At 31.9% G+C, this 27,427-nt stretch overlaps 1 protein-coding gene across 3 annotated transcripts in view; it reads left to right on the plus strand.

Annotated features, from left to right (window-relative positions):
• The first annotated feature begins 359 nt into the window (after positions 1-359).
• LOC127066323 (serine-rich adhesin for platelets-like) overlaps positions 360-27,427 on the plus strand; it is a 45,747-nt gene continuing 18,679 nt past the window's right edge. Inside the window, exon 1 of one of the 3 annotated variants that reach the window (XM_050999886.1) lies at positions 360-2,168. In XM_050999886.1, coding sequence (XP_050855843.1) covers positions 2,046-2,168 — 123 coding nt within the window. In that variant the 5' untranslated portion in view covers positions 360-2,045. Of the gene's footprint in view, positions 2,169-26,067; positions 26,667-27,427 lie in introns of those variants that run through there. The other 2 variants (XM_050999887.1, XM_050999888.1) reach the window with 2 other exon arrangements.

A 27,427-nucleotide genomic window follows, 5' to 3' on the forward strand; every position in this document is an offset into this window, starting at 1 on the left:
TGTTTACAGTAATATTTCTAATCTTCGCAAAAACGTTTTAATCAACGATAACAGCGAGTAGAACAAGGAACACAAGCCAACTTCTTATTTTGATTTCTTTCGTTATATATATATATACATACCCACGAATGTTTATTTTGAAGAAGAAACTGTAAAAAAAAAAGGAAAGAAAGAAAATACTATAAAGACGAATCGGTACTCTCGACGGTACATACAATTTCCTAGAACGAGGATAGTACAATTTTCATCCGATAGATGGTGCAAAGATCGCCGATATCGCAGTGCTCGGCATTTAATTACACGCAAGGCTACCTATCTACGATCGTTTAACATATCAATGATTGTACCGTTGCTTTCATGCTCTTCACAGCCTGTTTGCCAGCCAGCCTGGCACGGTAAATGATATGTGTGTGAGTGCGCGAGGCTAAAAGTGCCAGCCCTCTGTTGTATTCGTTGTTGCTGTCATCTACGCGTCACGATTGTCTCGATTTTTGTCGACGTCGATCGGTTGTCGGCCATTGCGTGTTACTGCTATTGCTACTACTACTGCTGCTGTTGCTATTACTGTTATTGTTACTGTTATTGCTGCTGCTGATACTGCTGCCGCTGTCCCGCATATGTTTTCTCGATACTCGCACGTGCGCGCGCGTTAAAGAACGCGAGCGAGCGTGTGTGTGTATGTGTGTGTGTGTTCCGCGATTTGCGTTCGCGTATCCCTCCGAAAAGATGGCCGCCATGAAAGTGTACGGTGGTGATGTTGACGTCGTTCGCAACGAGGCTGCGTTACGTCCTCAAGAAGCGTGAGGAAGAGATTTTAATAACTCGAATGCGCGTGCCGCACTGGCGGTGGAATTGTGGAAAAAAGAGGACGGTCTTTGGAAGAGGAAACGAGGCCTTCGATAAGAGCCGCCGCCGGCAAGTGCGCTATTCGTCGCGAGGTTTCTCTCGCGGTGCACGACGACAAACGGGAAGGATAGAGGAGCGTAATAGCTAACAGCCGTGCAGGATACTATCGGGAGAAATAAAGAAGAAAGAACGCGAGTGAAAGACGGCTTCAATGTGTGACCAGTGGAGAGGTTGAGAGAGAGAGAGAGAGAGAGAGAGGAGAGAGAGAGAGAGAGGGGGACAAAGACGAGTTTGAAGAAAGAAGGAACGGACGAACGAACGAACGAAAGCATTGGAGAAAAAGAGAAGGTCTGGAAGAAGAAAAAGAAAAAGAAGAAGAAGAAAAAGAGGTGGAGGAGAAGGAAGGAGTAACGTGACCGTCAACGTTAGAAGGGTGTTCGACGAGGAGTAAACGAATGAGGAAGAAAGACGCGCGCGATAAAAAAGGGTGCCAGAATTGATAGAGGAAGGAGAGTAGGAGGAAGAGAAAAGGAGAGAAAGGTAGAGCGAGAGAGATAGTAAGATCGAGGGAGAGAGGGGGAAAGGAGAGAGAGAGAGTGTGTGTAAGAGAGAGAAGGAGATAGAGAGGAGGGAGCGAGAGAATGAGATAGGGGGAGCGCGTGGAAAACGGGGGTGATATACGCGAGTGAGTTGTACGGGTAACGCGGGTGGTGCGCTTTGGTGCCGCGAGTGAAAGAAATGCGCGCGTGAGAGGGTGTCTCTCGAGCCTCCCTCAGAGCGTGCGAGCACACCAACATATCCTCGTTTACGCGAGTTTTTCGACGCAACCCAGACGACGACTGTGCCTACCGCGTCGACGCACGTATCGAAAGTTTCGTGCTTTCGAAGGAGGGACGGCCATATTAATCCGTAGCCCCTGCCGTCCGAAGCTCACCCGAGAGATTTTGTGTTTTCTCGACCATTGGATAACTCTTCAATCGTGATTCGAAATTGAAAGGCTTGTCGCGTATTGTGATATGTGCGCGCGCATGTAACTACTCCGAACGGTTTGTTAAAAACGAGAAGAAACGACAAGTTATACGCACGATATTCGGTTCCACGTCTTTTCGGATGACGGTGCGTATAGCTGGTGCGTGCGCGACGGTACAAGCGTGTACGAGCGTGTGCGAGCGTGTGCGAGCTGTCTCTTCCGCCGCCCGATGTCCCTGTGCCGTCCTCGTCGTACCGAAGCAAGTCAGCGGTTCACCAACACCAGCGTGTCTTCTCTGTGCTCCAACGCCACTACTACCACCACCCTTCCTAGGCCCTATGCTACTCATGTAGTGAGTATTTTCACTTATTTACATTGGATTACCTTTTTCTTTTTCAATTATTAGTAATTGCCATAATACGTCTACTAAAACTATATTTTATCGACCGTTGTTTTATCTCTTATGCCGTTTCCTTTACCGCTTCCTTTTTTTTTTCCATAGATAAGGTTTTAAATAAGCTCGTATAATAATAGTACTTTGTTACGATGACAATTTTTTAATCGCTTTTAGTTCTATAGTTTGTGAGTCACCGATAATAATCAATGCGTTATCCAATGAATAATGTTTAAGGTTGTCGATTCATGCTGTCGCTTTATTTTTATACCATATATTTCTCTCTGCGATATCCTACATCTAATATCAATTAATACTGAACCTACAATAATATCTTTGAAACATTATACGTTCTGTAACAGTCAGCGATGAAAAATAATAGCTTTGAATCTCAGAAACTTGGATGATCGCTAAAAGACTAGATGATGTCAATAACTGTAGAAAGAAAACACGTAGAAAAAAGTCTTTAATATCTATATCTTATTGATATCTGATGATAATGTATTATAATTTGCTTTGGCAGATGATTTGTTTAAAATAGTAATTCTATCATGGAGCGCGCGGTTAAAAAAGAAGTATATATTAATCTTCATATTATATTAACTATTTATATTTTGACATTTATACTGATTTTGACATATTCAAAAACATACTGATTAAATTTATTATATCATGCGTGCATAATGTACAATATTGCAAACATAACCTCTAATCTGAGGTAAATAAGTAACTCATACAGAGGGAAGCCTCGAGTGATTTTATAAACAATGAGTCACAACAACATGAAAGTAAAAAAGATATTGTGTAACATTATTTTGATAATACGTCTGTTTTTCGTCAGTTAAAAATAATGATGATATCGATAGAGCAACGAAGATCTTACGAAGAGACTTGAAGATGTCACTGTCAAATTCGAAAGTGAGAGAGGGAGAGGGAGAGGGAGAGGGAGAGAGAGGGAGAGAGAGAGAAAGAGAGGGAGAGAGAGAGAGGGAGGAAAACAGAAAGCGAGAGAATTCTAAAGAGTCGAATGTTTCTGTACTGTACTACCGGTTGAGCGAATAACGTGGAATGAGACCAGGCTTACCTTTTTTGCCGACTTTTCTTTTTTCTCTCTCTCTTTTTCTCCATTTCTATCTCTCTTTACCTCTGTTTTTCTCTTTAATTTTTAAATACGTACGATGGATAGAAACATTCTATCTTACTACTCTGTCCTCTTTAAATGCTACTTTCTACTATATTCGGCCTTTTTATTCTGGTTCTCGAAGACGGTCGAGAGTACTTCGTATTTCGTGGTAGTGGCGCTACGATGATGGCGCGTGCGAGGTTTGAACTTTTCTCTCTCTCTCTCTCTCTCTCTCTCTCTCTCTCTCTCTCTCTCTATCTCTATCTATCTTTCTCTATCTCTCTATTCCTCCCACTCTTTCTTTCTGTTTACCGGTGATTGGTGAATTTTTTTCTACACATAGGGCGCGTGCATCGCATATTGCCATCGTGCATGCATCGCCTATGCATCGCGTATGCATATTTGTGCGATCGCATGAATTAACATTGAATAATCTCGTTTCTCGTTCGATCGTCGTCCAAATGTTTCGTTTTTTTCGTTATCTTTTTTGTCGTCGTCATCATCGTCATCATTGTTATTATTTTTCTTTCTTTCATTCATTCAGTGTTCTTCGATAATAAATTCATTCTTTCCTTTGATTTTAATCCTCTATAATATGATTTTTGTTTGTGTTTAATTATATAATGTGAAATAACACATACATGTACTATAATAATTATAGTAACTATAGTAAGTAGACGTAATAATTTTGTTGAAAAACAAAAATGATGTCAGATTTATAAAATAAGAAATTAAAAAAAAAAGAAGAAAGAAAGAATATAGTTATACGTGAGTGTGTGATTTAAAACTTAAATATCAAGTTATGGAGGATTAATATATCGATAATATATATTGTGTTCGATTAAATATTACGTTTCGTTTCATTTCTGTATATGTATGTATACAGATACATAAAACAATTTCATTGGTTTATATGATAAGACAGCTGTGTTCGATTATAATTTTTGCGTGCACTCGCTGAACGAAATCTTTGGTGATAAGGGTTAACACTAATAAGATTACTTGTGCTTTATCTTATCGCCAATGTCTTTAATCTTGTCTTTCCGATAATGCAAAGACACGATTTCTTTTCTTATTTATACGATGCATCAGAGATTCGCGCGCATTTCAATGTGTCTGTGTGTGAAACAGAGAAAGAGAGAGAGAGAGAGATCGGATTTTCGAAAGTGAGTACGAGAAATTCGCATACGGAATAGTCGGAATAGTAATTCCAACAATGCGATTATCTCGTTAATTGTGCAAATTGCTTGAGTCAATTTTCAAAGCCGATTTATAATCGCCGTATATACATACATACATACATACATACATACATACATACATACATACATACATACATACATACATACATACATACATACATACATACATCATACATACATATATATGTAGATGCGTGGTTCTACGTATATCGCATCGTTATCTCTCTTCCGAAAGGGATAATTTTCATCGTACTCTTCATCATGTTTCCTATGTTTTCTCTCTTTATTTTGTTTCTCATTTTTTCCTTATGCGTTATTATTACAAATAAATGCAAAATCAAATAGTGTATTTTCTTGAATAATATCTTATCGTCGATGAATCTGTTACATAATTTGTTCGTTACCTTGAGTTCTAGATTTTTTCTTTTTTTTTTTCCTTTTTTTTCCCTCGAATCCGCATTAACTAATGAAAACGAGAAGAAGAAAAAGGGAGAAGGTCTTTTGAAAAATAAAAAAAAAAAACATAATAAAACAAGCTTCCCTTTCTCGTTGAGTCCGAGTTTCAAGCACGCTGTCTCTCTCTCTCTCTCTCTCTCTCTCTCTCTCTCTCTCTTCCCTCTCTCGTTGAGAGCTCTTGGATCTTTCTCTCTTTCTCTCTTGGAGCAATGGCCCTTTTCAAAGTTGCTCTCTAGTATATGGCGTAGGAAGACTATAAGACGCATGATTCATTACACAGTGTTTTAAAAAATAGATTTTAACTTCTCATCGTTGGAAATATTCAAATCCATGTCTACAATGTTTCAAGATCTAAATAATTTTCTCCCTTTTCATAAAATAAAAAAGAAAATCCAACAATACATCACTTTTCCATTTACAATACAATTTTTTTGTTATCACGATCGACAAGGTCTTTTCTTATACGATTTGCGAAAAAATATTATTTATAAACTATGTCAAAAGCATTAGAATTTAGATTATATGAGTTTGACTGAAGTCACAGGAACTATGTTGTTGTTACTATCTCTTGGTATTATGGTGGACGACGCAACCCGACGTCGAAACCACGAATCCTCTTATCTGGGAAAGTAGGGGGGTTGTCCTCCATTGGGATTAATTTCAACAGGCAAAAAGGCTCGGAGTACGTAATAAGAAAAACGAGTGTAAAAAAGTCTCTCTGTGTTTTGTTAACACACATTGTTGGATTGGCTATTATATGCAAAGGGGGTAATGCGTTTAACACAGATTACATTCATAATTAAATTAAAATCGTTATTTAAGATAATTAAAAATTTAGGAAAATTTGGATAATATATCAAAATTAAACAAATACTATTCAAAACAATTTTATATATTAATAATTACATAAGTTCTATGCGTATGTATAAATACAAGTATACTCGTGACTAATGATCGGATCTTCTGAAATACTTCGAACATAATTTGGAGCATAAAACTTTTCAAAGCCTTGATTCTCATAGGTTTGAAAATCTTGAGAGTTTCGATAGGTTTTCGAAGCTTAATGGGTATTCAATATCTTACGAGTTTTTTCTTTACTTTAATTTAAGCAATATCATTGACACAAAAAAATATTAAAGAAATCGGAAAAGTTCGAATTATCGTAAATACATTTATTACGTTATTAATTTATATTACTTATTTAATAACAAAATCGTATTTAAACTTAATACAGTATTATATGTATATAATGTGATATAATATGTACATACAAATATATAAAACAGAATAATAATCAGATTTTTGTTTTCAAGGCAGGAAACATTGTCGCTAGAACAATGAACTTGACAAAAGATTCGAAATTTATCAAGACTTTCATAAGTTGTAAGCTTGGAATCGTGTTCGAAGTTACGATATAGATTCGAAGCAACTCGAAATGTCTTATGTGATTCTCATCACGTGAGTCCATTGTCATTTGAACAACAAAACTGACAAAAACTTGAGAATTATCAAGTACTTAGAAACCTATGTCAACAATTTTAATTTTCGAGTCATGTTCGAAGCAATTCGAAGTTGTCATTATTTGATTAGATTCGAAAGCTATTCCGAAGTATTTTCAGATTTTCACTATAGGTACCTTACATATAATAATAAAGTATATTACATGTATATAAATGTAATTATAAATGTAATATATAAATGTGTTAGGACGAACAAGTATTATTTTCTTCTCTTTTTCTTCTTTCATTTTTTTTCTATTTCTATCTTTTCTTGTTTCTAACTGTTGTTATTAATTGTACTTTATCGTTAAATGTAGTATAGCGATAAAAAAAGAAAAAAATAGAGAAGAATTTTATTACAGCGATATAATTTAAGATAGTTGATTACTGTATAAAGTATATGTATATACAACTTCGACCGTTCACCTTGCCCTATTTTTGTCTTTTATTTTCTTCTTTTCTTTTTTCTTATCTCATTGTATTAGTCAATAATTGTAATAATCAATTGATACGTATGTATTCCCGTAGAAGGTTACGCATATGTTACGTAGCTATTGCATATGTGCATCGATGAGTCTTCGAATCTTTCATTTCTTAATGCTATTTCTCTCTCTCTCTCTTTTTCTCTCTTTTTCTTCGAATCTATGTGCACATATAGATGTGTGTTCGCATGACTCATTGAATGCAATGTGATGATTCGATGGAAAGAAATGTGCTTGCACAGCAATGTATTTTCTTAACACATTGTTATTTACATAGCCATTTTTATCTACGTATTATAGACGTATTTTCGATCATCTTTATATCTTCGAATTAGCGTTATGTTCTCTAATAACGATATGATAAATAATAAACTTGATACATACGCGCAACATATCTATTTCTTTGTTTGAAAAGTACGTAACGATTGTCTTCCAATCTTAAATATGATACGAAATTGAAACGAATTACTAAAAGGAAAAAAAAAATAATTATAAAGACTTATTTAAATGTCTGATTTAAAATAAGACGAAGTGTTATATAAATTAGGCGAATGTGCGAATGTGTTGTACGGAAACACGTCATCAAAATACCGCGTTATAAAAGAGTTCTTCCTGTATTATTTGTATACTAACATGTGTTGATATATATGTATACGCGAGCTGAAAAGCGATACGAACTTTACGGACAATCCAAAACATATTATATGTATATATTTCTATACTGATTGCTATATTATTAAATGTTAAAAAGAAATTTTTTAAACTAAAAAAAGAAATTAGACATTTTTTCTTTTTTTTTCTCTGTAAGAAAAAACGTTCAAAAACACTCAACTTGCGTATCGATAACTATTGGTTGTTTTATTTTATTACAAAGTAAAAGCTATATATATATATATATATATATATATATATATATATTCGTAGGAATGGAATCGCTCATTCTTTAAAAATCATAAATTCTTAGAGCAATAGTGAGAGAGGGGGGAATTGTGGAGGGTTGAAAGGGGGAAAGGGAAGAGAATAGGCAGCTGCCGATCGACAGAGCCAGCACGACGCTCTGGTAATTGCATTTTTCTTCGTCGAACGAAATCATCCTTGTCACTAGACGAATACTCCCGATCGAGTCTCGATCCTTCTTGAAGAAGGAAATAATACTCCTCCCTTACGTTTTCTCGACTCTTATTTTTTCCCACGCCTTTTTCTTCCTACTCTCCCTCCCTCCCTCTCCTCATCTCGAATTTCTTCTTCACTTTTCCTCTATCCTTCCCATTCCTTCATTTCCTTTTCCCTCCTGTTTACGAACGTATCGTCCGATTTGGATACGTGCCAATCTGTAGGTTTCTAATGTCGACGCTCTTGAAACGAAAAGAAAGAGTGAACTAAAAAGAAAAAACAACAAAATTGTGATCGATTGGATAAATTATTTATTATTATTATTATTATTATTAATCTTTTTATTACATACATACACATATTTGTACATTGATCAATGACACATGCAGGATTATTAATTTAATAATGAAAAATAAAAAATATTGTTTTCAAAAAAGGTGTAAATATTTATTAAACAAATGTTTCATATTTATTTTAGGGTTTTCTCGTGCTTACCATAATATATTGCATTTTGTTATTACATATACACACGTATATATATTTTTTTCAAATATGCTAGATGCGTAAATTTACCAAAAGATAATATTAAAGCACACGAGGAAAACAAATAATTAATATGAGCAGTTTTTATTTAACAAATATTTACATCTTTCGTCGAGTGCATAGAAATTCGATTAAAAAAAGAGGAAGAAAGAAAAAGGGAAATAGTAATAATAATAATAAAAGGAAAAGGATAAAAATGGAGTCTCTAATATGGCGAAATATCATTCTATTGTCACACACAATCATTCTTCTTTGTTAATGAATGAAGAAAGAATCTCTACGAAAGATAAGTCTCATAAAATGATATTTGTATCACGTTGTTTTGTAATATTTCATTACATATTTATGCTACCTCTTTATCTCATGAATATTACAATAGTGGTATTAGTAGTTTCTTTGTAGTACTCATGAATATTATCTCATGAGTATTATAAAGAAAAATAAAAATAAAAAAAATAAATAAATAAATAAAATTAAATTAGAAAAATATAAGTGAAGAAAAAAAAAAGATAAATCATTTATTTGTATTATATCATTTTGGAGTATTTCATAATGTTTTAACATTTCTGGAAAAGTATAACGTTGTTATGTCTTAAAGATTAATGAACGATAAGCCCTTTTCTATCCTTCGTTAAACTGAAAGGAAAGGAAATGTGCAGGTTATATCTATATAGCCCGGGTCTAAGGGCTCTTCGAAGTAAAGTTCGTGTTGAGCGAAACGTCGTTTCGTCAGATCGGCATGCTTTTGAAATCTATTAAATGGTTATTAAACGATAAGAGAATGAATAAATAATGTATGGTATAAGGGATAAGACTGCTTTGTAAGTTTGCTCTTGGCTGAAATTCCCTTCAAAGATTCATGATAATAGTCGTACTCGTTTATCCATACGAATCCTTTAGGATAAATTTACCGAGTGTTCCTTGCAAATTTCTTTTTCTTTGTTCTTTTTTTCGAGATTGCAAAATAGCCCAAAAGTTGTTAAATAATTTTACAAATCGACTATTCTTTTTCGCTTGCGGTTTTACAATTTGAAAAAAAAAACAATAAAAAATTTCAAAAAAGAGTAATTAATATTTTAAATCATTTAAGAACTTTTGGCTCGTCCCGGTAAAGTGAGTAAAGTGTTTGATCGTTTGTGTTCTGTTTTCAGAAATTAAAAAAAAATGAAAGAAAAATATAAGAAATAAAATTAAAAAAAAAAAGATAAGAAAAATAAAAAAGAGAAGAACTTAATCGCATTATATAAAGCAAACATTTTTATTCTTCATCGATGAAGAAGCGATGAAGAAGTGGCAGTTTTGTTTGGTCAATACGAATGTCGGAAAGAATCTGTTTACGTTGCTGTCTATATATGTACGTATACCTTTTCTTGAAACACAAGCACGTATAATTATTATTATGAACGTTTTCGACCCTTCTTTGGAAATTGATGAAACAATCAATAATCTCGGAATACATAAGTAATTATTTCCAACCGATCAATTTCGTCGATTCATTCTGTTCGTCGGTCTGATCGATTCGAGTTTGATTTCATCTTTGTGTGTTAAATGTAAACGCGTTTTAAAGAATGAAAGAGGGTCAGTGCTTCTAATTCAGTCCACGTCCAATCACGAATGTTTTCTCGGTGATTACGTCAAAACAATCTTATTAAATTTTTATAAAGTATCTACGAATATAAAACCGAACAATCAAAACCCAATTCATTCATCAATAATCGATTTCGAGTCGAAAATTTCAATCTCCCCGTGCTCATTCATATGTAATTTCTTATTAACCGTACACACTGTATGAATTTTTATATTTTATTGAAAAAAAATTTTTTCTGAATGGAAATTACCTTTTAAGATCAGAAAGATAATGGTAATAATAAAAATAATAACGACAATAAAAGAAAAAAGAAATCAGAAACATATAAAATATTTGAAGAGATTTTCACATCGATACATAATATAAAATTGAATTAAAAAGTAAATACATATGTGAACGAGAGAGTCGTGTAATAGAATGTTATTTACTGATAAAAATATAGTCATTATTGTTAAAGTTACATATATTATTTAGTATTATTTATTTTTAGTATCTTTAAGAAAAAAAATGCAGAATCTATAAATAATTTTTCTTTAACATTTCCGACACATTCACCATTAGTAAAACGAAACGTTTAATTAAGCTGAATTCACACACAATAAAAATGTATATCAATCATTTTTAATGTGTGTAAATAAGATTAATAAAGTGTATATAAATGAACATTTAGCAAGAATCGAGGTGGAACATTTATTACAACAAAAGAATTATGTATATCACAGAAGAGTGATATATTACGAAGTGCAGTATTAAAAACGATTCGAATTAACTTTCGAATATTTTAGAAATTTATCTAATATTATAGACGAGGATGTTCTTTATACTAACAACATTTTCATTCTTAAAGAATTAAATCGAGTATAGAGATAAGACATAAACGAAAGAGCTTCCTCGTGAAGAAGATTTGCTTTTCAACTGAAAGAACGGAGATTTTCTATATACCTTTCTTTCTCTTTCTTTCTTTATATATAAAAATAGGATAAAGAAAGATGACGTATATTTAGAGCTTCTTCTTATCTCGTCAAACAATAAGAATAAGTAGATAGAAAGTGGAGTACCTAATCGTTTCAATCAAGTGCATTAATTATTTTTAATATTAAAGATAAACGTTCGTTTTGAAATTCTGATAGTATCGTGGACGATATTTTTAAAGTTTCTGACGCGTTTCATTCGGAAAATATTAGACGCTTCGTTTAATTCATTAAAGTTCATAAAAGTTTTCTTTCAGTTTCATCGAGTTACCTCGAACGTGGAACATGTCCTATAACGCATTCCGTCTATGAAACATCGTTAAAAATATAGTCGAATGTTAATTATATTTTTGCGAGATGAACGTACTTATACGTGTAGAATATACATACGCGTATGTATACACATATGTAGAAATCAAAGGAATACGTACGTGTAAATATTCGAGGAATAATAATGTTAACACGGATCAACGAAAAACACGCCATATGTTTCCTGCTTCTGTAACGATCGCCGTGTACATAACGCGTGGAAGGATTACGAAAAGCCGATTCTAATTTAGATAATCCTCGTTCCGAGTCAGTATGCTTTTTTTTTCTTTTTCTCCTCTTTTTTGTCGCTTTGTAAAAATGTACTTCCGAAATAGGAAGGGGAGAAAAAGAGAAATATGTTTCACAAAATTCGTTTGAAAGAAATTGAAATATCCTTTACTTACATATATCAAGTGCGGGCATACTTCCTATAACATAGTTAAAAAATTGCGAAATATCTACCTATAAAACGGTATAAAAACTGACACACATCTTCCAATATACAAACCATAATTAAATATAGTACAAAACAAAAGAGATTCATAGTGTAATATTGCAATGCAGTGATCAATACGATGGTCAATGTTTTATTACGATTATTTTTATATTAAATCACAGATAATTTATATTTTTTATTAAGTTAATTTTTATTCAATTAATTTATATCCAAATCATGAAAAAAAAATTTTTTTTTGGTATAACAAATATCGTAATGCTTTATTGAAACTACGTTAAATTTTTACGTGAAACGATATTTCAATTTTTCAATGGTAATGAAATAATATTTTATAATTCCACATAAACACGGAACGCATTCGTCTAATCCGTATTATTATGAACGTAATCGTATTATAAGAGGTTTGTCTATATGACGTATTCTCTCTTTTGATAACGTGTCATTGAAAGATATCTTTAAATGATTTCCAAAGTTATACGCACACACTTGCGATTTATTTGTCATTTTCTTCTCATAGCGTCGTATTTATAGGTTGACATTTTACTTTGTATACCTTTTCACTCTGCAAGCTATGTAGCAAACGGAAAGGACAAAGTAAGCAATGGAAGTTAACGTTGCATTATTCAGTTGACTTGAATTATGTTAAATGTCCTAGAGTACTAGACACAATTCTATTATGCAGATCCTGCGACTAACGAATGATTTTTCAATAACCTCCGCATTTTCCCCATACTTCCTCTTTAAATAATACTACTTCAAAGAGATAAATGTATTCTGATGAGCAAGTTTATTATACATATAAATAAGTACGATAATGAAAGAAGACGAATCTGACGAATGGGAGTATTGATGTTTGTTTGATCATTATGAATTTAAGGGAGAAATAGAAGAAGGGGTAATAGAACAAAGAAATAATAGTTCCGATTAAGTCTCTATAAGCAAATTGTTTTGCCATATCTATTAGAATATTATATATAATGTCAACTAGTATAATTGTACTGTAGTAATTAATTCCAACCTATACTATATATTATATTATACTATTATATCGGTATAATATAATAAGTATGAATATATTAAAAAGAAAAGAAAACATGAGCAATTTTGTTACAAAATAGTGTTACAAAATGTGTGTGTTTACAAAGAGTTAGAAAATTAAATGATGTTATAAAGATTGAAAATAAGATGAATTATATATACTTAGAAAATTAATGTCGTAAATTTGTATAATATCGGATATGCATAGAAGATGATTAGAACGACGAATATGTTATCGACAGCATCATTCCGATGATTTTTGTTCTCCGTTTCGATGGAAGCCAATGCGATACATATGTTCGGCATTCGAACGCAATGACGCCATGTGTTTCCAGTTGGATTGCGAAGGGCTGCTTGTGAGAGAGAGAATCGTGCGGTCTGCTATACAGTATATAGGGTGCACCAAACGTTCTGGGTCTTTGGGCTTTCGTGACGGGACAACGAATACAGACGACGGCTTGCACGGTGCATTATACGGAAAGCGACGTTATATATATACATGTATATATATATATATATATATATATATATATATCTGTATGTATGTATGTATGTATGTATGGATGGATGGATGTATGTATGTATGTATGTGGGTGTTTTCAAAAGGAGGGGAGATACTTGTACATGTAGTTTATATGTGTGGGTGAGAGGGCGTACACGGGCACGTTATCTTAGCAAGGTTTGTTTCGGTTCGGTTCGGTTCAGTTTGGTTTGGTTTTCTATACTCGATTGTGTTGTTGTTGTATATTGTTTCGATATAGTCAGGAAAAATATTTTCTTCGTTTTCTTCCTATCTCTATTTCTTTCTTGATAATCCATTTGAAAGTTTAATCTTGTAAAATTGTGCGTATGTGTATGTGGAAGTATTAGTATAATTATACTATTCTAAATACATGTTTATAACTATACAATATAATACTAGTATAAGTTAATACTTTCTATACTGCATCAAGAGGGAGGGAGAAAGAGAGAGAGAGAGAGTTATATTATATTATATGTAATTAATATTAGTGTAATAATACTATAATAATAGCATAACACTATTATTATATTAATACTAATTATAGTACAGATTATTTTATAACATATATTATATATGTGATCACATAATTAGTAATAGCATAACTATTATTACACTAAATATAATATAAATTGATAATTATAAAAAAAAAGGGAGAACCATGAAAATATCTTCGGATATAAAATAAAAATTAATATCTTCGGATGATAAAATGAAAATTTTTCCAAATTTTTACATGACATTATAGTATAGGATACGACATATTTTTATAGATCCATAAACAATGCAATATATTCGTCCGTTCTTTTCTCTAGCGTAGAGAGAACGTGTCATTGGAGGGTAAAGAAAGACAGGAGGCTCATCCCTCAGTCATCCCCTCTTCTTCCTCCCCTTCTTCCCCTGCTACTCCTACTCCTTCTACTCCTCCTTCTCGTTTCGCAATTTTGTCAGTCGGTGTTTCACGTTAAGTCGCACGATTTCGTGCTCCGAGTAACGTTACTGTGTTTACTCGAGAAATAGAACGTCCTACATTTTATACGGTTCAAGTAATAGACTCGAGAACGCACCGATGCTTGAAACCATCTCTGAAAGACAACCATGTGAAATACATACATACATACATATATACAGATATATATATACATATTACATATATGCAGATATTCTTCATTTATTCATTCATTTCTTATCGAACATTCATATTATAAACAGAGATTTTCAACGATCTTATTCTTTGATGATTATGGAGGACGATTATGATACACACTTTGATAATTATTTTGGCCTTTATTTGTATTTATTTATTTTTTATTCATTTTTTTAATCATTTTTTTATTTTTTTATTCCTATTAGAAACAAGGATATCTGTCTATTGGGGATCGTCGAGTCGATTTAACGTCGTCGACTCGACTCGGGGTAACGACATCGTAATTACTTGTACAACGTTTGCCAACCGTTATGTTTGCTCGTTAATGCGTCACCGCTGATATGGTCGACATTATTAATCGATCGTATCGACTTGCGTTTTCTCCTAGAAAAGATGAACTTTATAGTGGTACGTTTTATATTCGTCAAAAGACCTCGGTTATAGCTCGTCATAAAAATTAATTATTAAAAATTCATTACTGTAAAATTTATTGACTCACATTGATCATTATCATTGGATCAATCGATCGATTGATGCGTATTGTCTTATTTTAAAGCTACGAATTAGCATACGTATCTATTTTTAATTAAAGAAAACAACGGCATATATCATAATTTCATTTTTATGAATATCCCCATATTAGTCTATTAAAAATAATATGCGCTATTTCGCGATATATGCGTCTCAGCTATTCAACATGATATTGGCATTAATTACCTGAGTGAGTAGAACGTGTGCAATTATAATGTTGCTTACGTATTAAATAGCTACGAATGTTACGAAGGGATAGATTATTAATTTACGTAATTCGAATGGTAAACCTAATACAATATCGGATATTACAATCCGTAAGTAATCCGAGGTAATTAAAAAGTGCCTACTGCGTTTGACATCATTACACAATTTCTCTCTCTCTCTCTCTCTCTCTCTCTCTCTCTCTCTCTCTCTCTCTCTCTCTCTCTCTCTATCTTCCTTTTCTCCCTTTCTCTCCCTCCCTCCCTCCCACTCTCTCTCTCTCTCTTTCTCTTTCTTTCTCTCTGTTCTGTATTATTACTATCATTGACTATTATTTCTCTTCGTTAGATTGTTGCATAACATTTTCATGAGCTGATAATTAATCGATGAAAATTACCATAAAATTATATGCATTATTGCAGCATTATGTCTACATTGTACGATATTGTAATATGTATACATTACAGAAACTCAAATCGAAACTTTTCAAATATTTTCCTTTGAAATTCGAAAGTCGTTTTCTATTATTGCAATAATAATTCGGTAATAATTTCACTGATAAGATATTAAGATGTTATATTAATATTTAATGTAAAATATTATAATATTTTCGGTTTAAAAATACCATTATTTAAATAAGAAATATGATATATAAATAATTATATCACCTAATATAAATTCGAGTGTTACTTATTCTGATTAATTCAATATTACACTTACAAGTACATACATATATATTCGCTTTTTTGTAGTATATATATACTTCATTATTTATATTTATTATTAAATTATGTTCGATAACAGAGTTTCGTTTTAAAAAATTGCTTTTAATTACATATTTGCCACAACGTCGTTACACAAATGCATTCAACAACAGAACGCATACGCTCAATCCTTTATTTATAAAACGCGTAAATGCGTCACCGTTTAATCGTGACGAGAATACTCTCGTCGATACAAGAGGTACATCTTTGCTCGTTACCGGCCTATCGAAATCGTATAATGAACGTGACTGGCTTAGAATTTAGATCACATCGTCACGATGTAACGAGGAAACATGGATGACTGTATATTATCAACTGGTAGAAATTGAAAATTGCCGAAAAAAACATGAAAAGTAAAAAGGATATACTACAATATAATTAAAAGTAATTATTATTATACTATAGTATTATAATTGATTAAATATATAATAATGCTAATATTAATTATATAGATGAAATAATAATTCAAATATTGCATTATATTGTAATATATCATAATTATAATATAATATAACTTATAATATAATTATATATTTATACAATTAGTATAGTATAATTATATTAGTACGAGTTATACTTTCACATTATATAATTGTTAATTTTTTTTATTAGACAAAAGAACAAAAATTGGGTCACAAAGTGTTAAGAATGTACGTGTCCTTGAAACGTCATCACTTTGCAAAAATTGTTCAGAGAGATTCAGATAAATTTAATGTATCAAACGACCATTTATTATTGTTTAAAAAAATGTATGTGACTCAATCCGAAATATAAAACGTACCAACATTCGCGTTTTTTTCCCTTTATTTTTATTTTTTTTTAATTTTTTTTTTTTTTTTAGAACACCGTTATTCCGTTAGTCGAGTTAAAAACGCGCTTGTGAACCGAGTCTCAACTAGTAAGAGGGGGCGTAAAAGTAGTGTTCTCTCATCCTGTATCCCCTCCACCTCCCCCTCCTCATTCCTTCGCCATCACTGTGCCAAGCAGTAGCGCGTCACGCCAAGCAAGAGGATGTTACGAAAGCTTAAAGGGGATGACGCTCCTCTCTTCTTTACTTTTGTCTATTGTTAAAGGTTTTTTTCTTCTCTCATTCGTGCTCTCTTCTCTGTGTCGTTCTCTCACTCTCTCTTTTTCTTTCTCTTTCTCTCTTTCTCTTTTTTGCTCTTTCTCTTTCTATTGCAAACATCTCTGTCTAATTGCACCATAGATATTTGTGTAAAATTTTGGGGATTTTTCGATCCTTTCTAGGTCTTTCTTTTTCTTCCTCTTCTTGTTTCTTTTCTGTATTCTTAAAGATAATAAAACATACATTCTTGTTTGTCCTCTCGTTGCGAAGAAGACAAGTGGCGGTTACTCTTAACTTTCGGAAATTGGAAATAAGGAGAAAATCTTGACGAGACGTTCTTCATCTAACGTTTTAGATGAAAACTAATGCTTTCGTGTGGCTCGTTTCTTTTCCTTCTAACCGTCAAGAATGTATATTTTCTCTCTCTTTTTCTCCCCTTTCCCTATTTCTCTTTTCTTATTCCTCTTTTGCTCTTTCTCTAACATAACTTCTTTAATATGAAGCATATTTGAGTCACGGCAAATGTTGAATATTAATTTGAAATCTAACAATGACTTTCTGGAATAATATTGCGCGCACGCGCAAGGAAAGAATAGAAAGGGAGAAAGAAAAAGAGAGAGGGAGAGAGAGAAAGAGAAACTTGACATTTTCCTTTCTTTTTTTTTATAAACGTGACACACGCATATATATAGCTTTCTTCATTTTGCAGTAGAATAAAATTGTTCTCAACCGTTCATAACCGTTTTGCGAAAGAGTATGTAAGTGCAAACGAACTACATAAATTCCGGAGGACGATTTTTCGTCTCTCTCTCTCTCTCCCCCCCTCCCTTTGTCTCTCTCTCTCTCTCTCTGTTTCTATTTATCTGTCTATTTATGTTTCTATTTCTCTACGTACCTGTATACATGCAAACCTTTTATAACGCGGTTAGTAATTAATATTAACGGTCTTATGAGAAATTATGAAGAATACTATTTAGACGAATGCATTTTACGTTACATGATGAAAACCATGTTATAAGATACATACTTCAAAACCATAGAAAAATTGGGATATTATTTCATGTGAAAATTTGATACGAATTTGAAACGAAACTGTGAGCAGAGCATTTGCAGGATTCCACTAAATGAAATTAAAATTTATTTAACTTGAATATTTTGTCAAAACTCCTTTAAAATAATATTTATCGAATTTTTGTGCAGTAACATGAACCCAATATTCCAAAATATTAACATCGATAATAATACAAAACAAAAACAAGAACATGTTTTCTTATCTTTTTCCGTCACTTCGTGTAAAGTTTTGAAATGATTTCTTTTTAAAAAGGGGAGAGATGTAGAAAGAATATGGGAAACGAAATAATAAATTTATTATGTTAACGTTTATTTCCGACAGAAAACAGATAGCATCGTCTAAGGTTCATTTTGAAAACATTTTTACTTTCCGTCTTCGTATATGTGAATGCGCGCGCGTGTAATACACTATATATATATATATATATATATATATATATGCTATAAATATGTATAACACACACGAACACAATACTAAAAAGGAAAGTATAATGTTCATAAATATACATATATCGTAGGAGTGTGATCTTACAGTTCATTATCTCTCATTGACCTTGACCTAGGCTTACGATATAAATATAACCGGTCCTTATCGCCTTGACCTACTCACAAAAAAACTCACTCACGTGGTACTTTCGGTTATACGATACTTATGAATGTTTCTCGAGAGAGATTATCGAGCTTGAAAGTGATCCACGTTTCAAAAAAGAAAAAAGGAAAAAACACTTTCAAACCACGATATTTGTGATATTAGAATTGAGAATCGTTTCTAATACCTATAAAAGAGATTTTTAACAGTAAATTAAAAAGAAAAATAGACAAAAAAGAAAAAACTGCATAAATACTCTTTGAAAACTCGTCCTTTATGAATATTCAATGCGAGAGATTAGTTGAATCTAAATATGCAAAAGGTGATGATTAGACTGTTAGAAAAATAAGCTGTCGTAGCAAGGAAAAGAAAAAGTTATGGAGTATAGCCGATAAGACGTACTTTTTTTTTCTTTTTTCCTCTTTCTCTCTCTCTCTCTCTCTTTTTTTTGTTTCTTCCGATTATAAATACAACGATTATTTTTTTCCGATGTCGAAAAAAAATTAGAAACACATTGTTGTTTAATAAATGCAGTAAATTGTATTTTAGAAAATATCGTGTTTTAACGATTGCAGTTTTTTTCAATTAAAACTATTTATTTTTTACTTTAAATTAGAAATAGAGTTGAATCAAATTTAATTTCTTTAATTTTAAATAAGAAACAATAGTATTGTTCATATACCTATATGTATATAAACAGTAGTAGTATGTTGTATTTTAGAAAATATTATGCAATGATTATTTCCTACAAAAACTGTCTTTTTTATTTTTTATTCTCTCTTTTTTATTTTACTCTCTTTTAAGATCGAAAGCGAAGATTTTTTGTTCTACGATCTCTCTAGAGATCAACCGACTTTATTTGTCGTAAAACTACGACAAATAGTACGATCGTTTGTTCGTTTAGTGCTCGTAAGAAATGCATCGATGTTATGAATTTGATTGCAAAATAAAAGGAAATAAAAGTTGTAGATAAATTCGATTAATTTTGATTGTTAAAAGGGGAGAAGACGGAAGGAAATACAAGAGGAATTGCAAATATCATTTTTTCATTGGTTTCTCATTTTTCTTTTCTTTTTTTCTTTTTGATAATTGATTTCTTTTCTCCTCTTTTTTTGTTCACGTTCAACAAAGATATATTAAACGGTCGAAGCTCAATTTGTGTTCGATGAAATTCTTCCTGCTTCGAGAAAACGATAGAAGGTTTCTAACAAATACCTTCGATGGAAAGGAATCGATGTAAGAAAACGTAGTGCTTGCGAGGCTTAAGTTCTCGAATAATGCGTTTAGTCTTGGAGCCTAGAAAGCTCATTACCGGCCACGATCGTCTAATCTCGGGAGAAGGGTGAGAAGAAGGGTGCTTTGATACTATGGGGTTAAATGCACCTTCGGTCTCGTTTTCAAACTTGTTTGAACGAGAGGGAGGGAGGGAGGGAGGGAGGGAGGGAGGGAGGGAGGGAGGGAGGGAGGGAGAGAGAGAGAGAGAGAGAGAGAGAGAGAGAGAGAGAGAGAGAGAACGAAAGAAACGTTTTCCTGCTGTTAGTTTTGCCTCGTCTTATGTTAACATAAAAAGAAGTACATATATTTATATTAGTATCTATAAAAACTATATAGTATTGAGTACACTATCAATATTTTTATTATGATGAAGATAAAATATTCTTTAAATTTTTTAATTCTTTATGACCTAATTTTTCCTTCTGTCTAATAATACAAACTATGTAATGTGAAACTTTTAATATAAATTACTATAATAGTATAGTATAATATATTAATATAATAATATTATATAAATAGTAAAATATTATGTATACAGCATAGGTATATCATAGTATATACGTATATAGTAAGTTAAATCACGTTACAAAAAGTTCACTTTATTCTGTTAATTCGTACACATAAAATCTTCCACAGGAGAAAAAAGTATCAATCAAATGTCCGACATAAAATCGACGAACGAAATGAAAACAACAAAATTAAAATAAAGAAAAATAAAGAAAGAGAAACTAGAGTCGTCAAAATGTTTCAATGATTCGACGTTAATTAATACCAGGTTAAGATTATCGATTGCGACACAGCAACAAGTGGTCCTTTGTCGAAACGAGGAAAAAAGCGATAAATCCCTTTAAAAGACTTCTTTGTTTTCGAATCGTTGTAAAAAAATTATATATCCAGAGAGTTCATTTTATCTCGTTAGGAAATATTTTACCAAAAATGTATCTACGTATTATATTTGTATATAGACATGTATATACATAAGCATTAATTTTCGTTTTTAATAATATAATATCTTGAAATAGTTTTTTTTTTGTTACAAAAATAATTATGTTATAAGAAACAAAGAAAAGTACATATGTTAAGCTTGCGCATTCTATTGTGAGATGATGACATACAGAGCTTTTGTTTTTCAACTATTACATCTAATTCTCTTTTTATTATTTTATTTTTTATTTTATTTTCTTTTATTTTATATTATTTTATAAAATAGAATCGCAGAAATGTATGTATTCTATTCACGCATTTAACTTTTAAATTTACAGCATAGAATATTGCCGGACGAAAATAATACGAGAGTGGGAAGTTAGCTCTTCGCTTGAATTTGTACTCAATGGTCGAACTGTGTTGTTCAATTTGCACGGAAAAAATTGAACTGTGCGGGCTGTCAACGGATATATACGTGTTTATATGTATATATATTTGATCGTAAGTTCAATATAAATATATTTTACGATACAAGAAAAAAAAGGAATGTTTTGAAGCAACGATACTCTTGGCAACGGAAATGCAACTGCAGCGACCGTTTCGATATTTATCGAGAATTGGAACTCGACATTATATGAGCCACTCATTTGAGTATCGTTTTGTGTTTGTATGTGTGTGTGTGTATGTATGTATGTATGTATGTATGTGTATGTACACGTTTATTCGTAGAAGAATGTTATTCATACGAAATTTAAAAACGTGACACAGCATGCATATATGAGTATATATATGTATGTGTGGCAAATGTAAAGTATCATAAATTATGTGACAGCATGCATATATGTATATGTGTATATATAATATTTGTGATAGTATATATTTGTTATTGTGATAGTACGTAATATATATATATATATATTTAGAAATATGTATACAGATTATTTAGAAATATATATACAGATTATTTATCTATACATATATAGATAAAACTTATTTATAATGGATTTATATAAACTTATAAATTATAATGAACGTATAACTTCATATAGGGAAACATTTAAATAATTCTTTTTTATTACATACACTTGAAAACGATCATTTATGAAATGATTTCAAAGATAATCGAAGATAATCGCGTGTAACAAACGTGTCGTGAATCACTTTCCACCTTCTTATTCTCGATCACGTTCTTCTGATCGCCTCTCGAAGCAGGAAGAAAATATTTATTCATACGTATATACATACATATGTATGTAAGGTGTGAATCCTACGCACGATGTATACGTAATGAACCTATATACATGATCATGTATATATTCAGTGTAAACAAAAAGAATACTACAAATCAAAATCGATATATAAGCTGTTAAGAGAGGACAGAAAATAGGGAGAGGGAAGAGAAAGAGAGAGAGAGATTTGCTTTCATTTTGTAAAATGGCGACGAGAATAATTGCCATTTTTCAGATACGAGAAAATTGCTCGTAAAAAAAACAGAGAGAGAGAGAGAGAGAGAGAGAGAGAGAGAGAAAAGGAAATGACTGATTAATCTTATGTAAAAGGAAATCAACGAGACGTTTTATCGTATACGGATACACATATACACACGAACATATATATATGTGTGTGTATCAACTACCTTGTGAAATCTACTCGACTAAATTGAAATACGAAAGACAACCCGAAGCTTCTTCTTCGAGCTTGAAAAGGTTAAAAACGTCGAGGACGATCGTATATCGCATTAAATATCCTTGGAAAGTAGAAAGAGATGTTTCGTTAAGCGATTGAAAAGTTACACGCTCATTGAAACAGTTGATACATATAGGAATAATATAAAAAAAAAGAAGAAGAAGGAAAAGGAAAGGAACGGGAATAAAAAACGGAAGGAAAAGAAGGAACGAAAGGAAAAGAAGAAGGAAAAAGTAAAGAGACCTTATTTTATTGGAACTGAATAGCGTCGTTAGTTATACTTCCATATGAATATTCTACTTTTCGTTGAAGAAACGAACGATCGATCGAAGAATATGTTTATGTACGCGTATCTTTTTATTTACTAAGAAGAATATAGGATTTATACTTTCTAAATAAATTCTCAATCTGATACTTTTCCTTATTTTTGTATCGTCTTGCTTTTACTCTCTTATTTCGTATTTTATTTTGTTTTGTTCTTTTCTTCTTTTCCTCTTTTCTTTTCTTTCTATTGCTTTTCTCTTCTCTTCTTTTCTTTTCTACATTTTTTTTATATATACGCGTATAGTAGGTGGATGTTCGAGTAGGCGATATAATACAGTTCACGATTTTTATGGGAACATTAAAACTTCATTTCTATTTTTGTTATCATTTCGAAAAAGATAATAATCGAATTATTGCTAAAAGATCAATATAATATAATAATCAAAATAAAATATAAAAATACTGTATTATATGCATTCGGTTTATAGTATCGTCGATATTGATATGTCTTTTATACAAAACGTGTTTTTATTTAAATATATAAATAATGGTTCATTTGACTAATTGATGACTTCGATGATTTATATATATATATATATATATATATATATATATATATATATATATATATACATTTGTATATTTTATATCTAAACAAAAAGAGATATATATTTTATTGAACAGATATATCTTTAAAAATTTATTTTATAAAACATGTATGTCTAAAGATTATATATATTAACGAAGTTAACACATATTTATAATGTTGGAAATAAGTCGATAAGACTCGTTAAGCTATCTTTAATTATTATCACGGTTAAAAAAAATAAAGTTAGTTATATTTTCCTATTATTACAATCGATTTTGTCTCTCGGATTACTTCTTTAACGCGGGGATATCCTTTAACGCGATTAAAAATGTAAATATATAGATACGTAAGGTATATATCTAAAAATTGAGAAAATGGATTTAATAAATATTGCGTTTTAAGCTTGATATCGATTAAAAATATCGCGTTCTTATTTTAAACCGAGTGAGTGGAAAGAACGGAAATTTTACGTAAATCTTTATATATTATCGTTGGTTTTTTGTTTGTTTGTTTATTTATTTGTTTGTGTCTTTTTTCTTTCTTTTATTTTTATTCGATAAACGCGCTTATCCCTTTCAAACGTATAAAAATAGATCAGCTTGGTTATACCATGAGCCAAATTAAGGATTATCTGCATGGAATTCATTGAGCTAAAAGTTTGAACTTTGAAATTCCGTTCTACCAATTCTGACAGCCAATTAGAATGATGACGTATATGTCAATTCTATTACGAAACCGAAAGAAAAAAGATATTTAAATGGAGATTGGTATTGACCATGTAGCTAAGAATAACTTCATTATATTATTATTACTATTATTATTATTATTATTTTTATTTTCATTATTATTAATATTAGTTTGTATTATTGTTATTGTCTGGTATTCTCGTTACTTTTTATACAAATAACTCGAAACGAAACATTCAGAAAAGTATTTCGGATTGAAATCAAAGTAATATCTATCTGAAAAAAAATAAATAAATATAAATAAAACTATCCATCAAAATACATTAATTATGTTTTACATTTCTCGTCGTTTGATTCTCATACTTAACTCATTGCATTTAAAATTGAAGTGAAAATAATAACGGTTAAAAAAAAGGAATCAATAGAACTATCCATCAAATATTAATCACGTTTTACATTTCTCATTGCTTGAATCTCATAATTAATACATTGTTGACGGTATATTGTGAAATGTATTTTTCTTCAATTCCCGCACCTATTTGGGAAAATATGCATACATCTATTCAAAATGATGTAAATATTTTATTAAACGAAATCTTTTATTAAAAATGAATTAGTGCAATTGAGGGAATCAGTGCAAGAAAGTTGTTACTGTAGTTTTATTAAAAGTAATATTTCAATAGAAACTTCATTATTAAGACTGATAATTGTTTTATTAATATGATAGTGTATCTATTTCTGGGAACATGCTTTTTTGTATGCTTAAATTTGAATTGAATTAAAAAGAAAACATACACAAAATAAAAATAAAAATAAAAAATAAATTTTAAGAAAAACTGTTCGCATATTAACAAATATTTTACTTAAGTAGAAAAAAATTTTGTTCACGTAAAGTTATAATTTAACGACACCAAAAGATATTAGAATTAATAAAAATCTCATTTCTTCAATATTGTCTATAGCATCCTCTTTTAAACTAAACTCCACGATTAATGATGACGCTACTATTAGCGTTTTTTTGTTTAATGGCGATAGTCATGAAACGGAAGACGCCGATTCACGTATCCCGTCAATAATGTGTTAATATCAATAATGAAAATTCCATTCACGCGTGTAGATTAGAAAATCAAATCGTTCAAGCTATCAAAGATGGTGGGGTCTCGCGACAAACGAGAAAACACAAGGTGAATTTAAATGTCACGCAGCGTGTTATTTAAAAAAAGAAGAAAATCAGGGTAAATAACAATTATTTTTTAAAATAACGACGATCTTGACCGATCGAATAATCCAGTTTATATACATCGTTCATTTTGTTTCTTTTAATTTCTTTATTTTTTATTTCTTGTTCTTCTTCTTCGAAAAAATGTCGAAAAAAGATCCGAAGAGATTCTCGTAAGAAACGAGGAAACAAGTGCGAGGTTGACGATGAAACGAAGCACCCTCGCGTAAAAAAGAAAAAGAAATCAAAGAGAAGTTCATATGTCGAAATTATTGTCGGTTGCAGATGGTAAAGGCGTAGCAGTCGCCATCGTCGGTGGTCGATTCGTAGTGTCGCAGCGTTCCTCTTCGCTTCTTCTCGGCTTAGCGATTGCGGCCCCGGAGAGGTGTTGTGCTGACCCATCTGAAGCAACTGCAGACTAGAATCAAAAAAGAAAGAGAGAGAGAGAAAGAAAGAGAAAGATAGGAAGTGGAACGTGTATCCGAGGGTGTTTCGTAGGGAAGGGCAGGACGGGTGACTTGTGGTGGGTGGTGGGGTAGGGGAGGGGAACCAGAAGAAAGAGCAGGAGAAAGAGAGAGAGAAAGAAAAGGTAACACAAAAAGAAAAGAGGCAATAAAAAACAGATCGTCCAATGTAAAAATCGACAGAAAGAGAAAAAGAGAGGGGGCGGGGGGGAGAGAAAGAAAAGCAGAGAAAAAGTGAAAGGAAAAGAGAAAAGAGAAGTCGCTGATGTCCTCCAGGAGCAGAAAGCTCTCGTTAACACCACCACCACCACCACCATCGTCGCCACCAGCATCTCCACCACCACCACCGCCACCACCATAGCCGCCATAACCATCATATCAATATCCGGTGTTATCAAGAACACCATTACTAACGGCAATAGTATTACATCTTCGTCGTCCTCATCGTCATCATCAAGGAAACATCTATGAAAAGGAAGACGGACACTAACATCCGTCATTCTGTCCTTTACCATCAACCCTTTTGAAAGTTCTTATTAAATCATACACGATAATACGCGACCTCTTCTTCGATTCTTCGTATACTACCACCTCTGCCAGAGTGTACGAGACGTTTAGATCGACACAGCTCTGAATGTCTTCGCACATACAAAAGTCGTGCGTGGTGAGGACACAGGTTCAATATCTTCTTGCCATTTATTTCTTCGTTCATTAATTTATTTTTCTTTTCTTTCTTTCTTTCTTTCTTTCTTTCTTTCTTTCTTTCTTTCTTTCTTTCTTTCTTTCTTTCTTTCTTTCTTTCTTTTGCGTTTGTCTTTATTATCTTTTTTTTTATACATATGTATGTATGTATCTATATTCTTTACAGATTCACAAATTTCCTCTCGGTAAGATCCGATCCTTCATCTTACGATTTTTTCGTTTAATAGCCAAACAAAATAGTTAACTTTTCTTATTTCACTTCCGGCGTGCCTCCTTCCTTCTTTCCTTCTTTTCTCCCTCTCTTCCTCCCTCTCTCCTTCCCTTCCTTCCTTCTTTTCTTCCTTCCTTCCTTCTTCTTCTTCGTACACATCGTGATTCGGTCGTTGTCCTTCTTCTACAACTTCTATGCCAGATATAACGTTTGCGTGATGGATTGTGTGTACGAATGGAACTCCCATTGCATAAACCAACTCGGTCGTTGATTCAAGCATATTCGCGATTTTCTCGAAACTATGATAAAACATGTCCTTCCTACTTGTTTGTTTTTTTTTTATTTTCGTTTCTTTTTCTTTTTTATTTTTCACATGGAACATTTTCTATTGGATAATATTGGAAGTTTCGTCAGAATATTTACGATCGTCGATAGAGAGAAAGAGAGAGAGAGAGAGAGAGAGAGAGAGAGAGAGAGAGAGAAAATAAATCATAATTAAGACGTTTTAATATTATCGTCGAGAA

The sequence above is a fragment of the Vespula vulgaris genome, chromosome 9, assembly GCF_905475345.1.
Source record: "Vespula vulgaris chromosome 9, iyVesVulg1.1, whole genome shotgun sequence".
Taxonomy (NCBI): domain Eukaryota; kingdom Metazoa; phylum Arthropoda; class Insecta; order Hymenoptera; family Vespidae; genus Vespula; species Vespula vulgaris.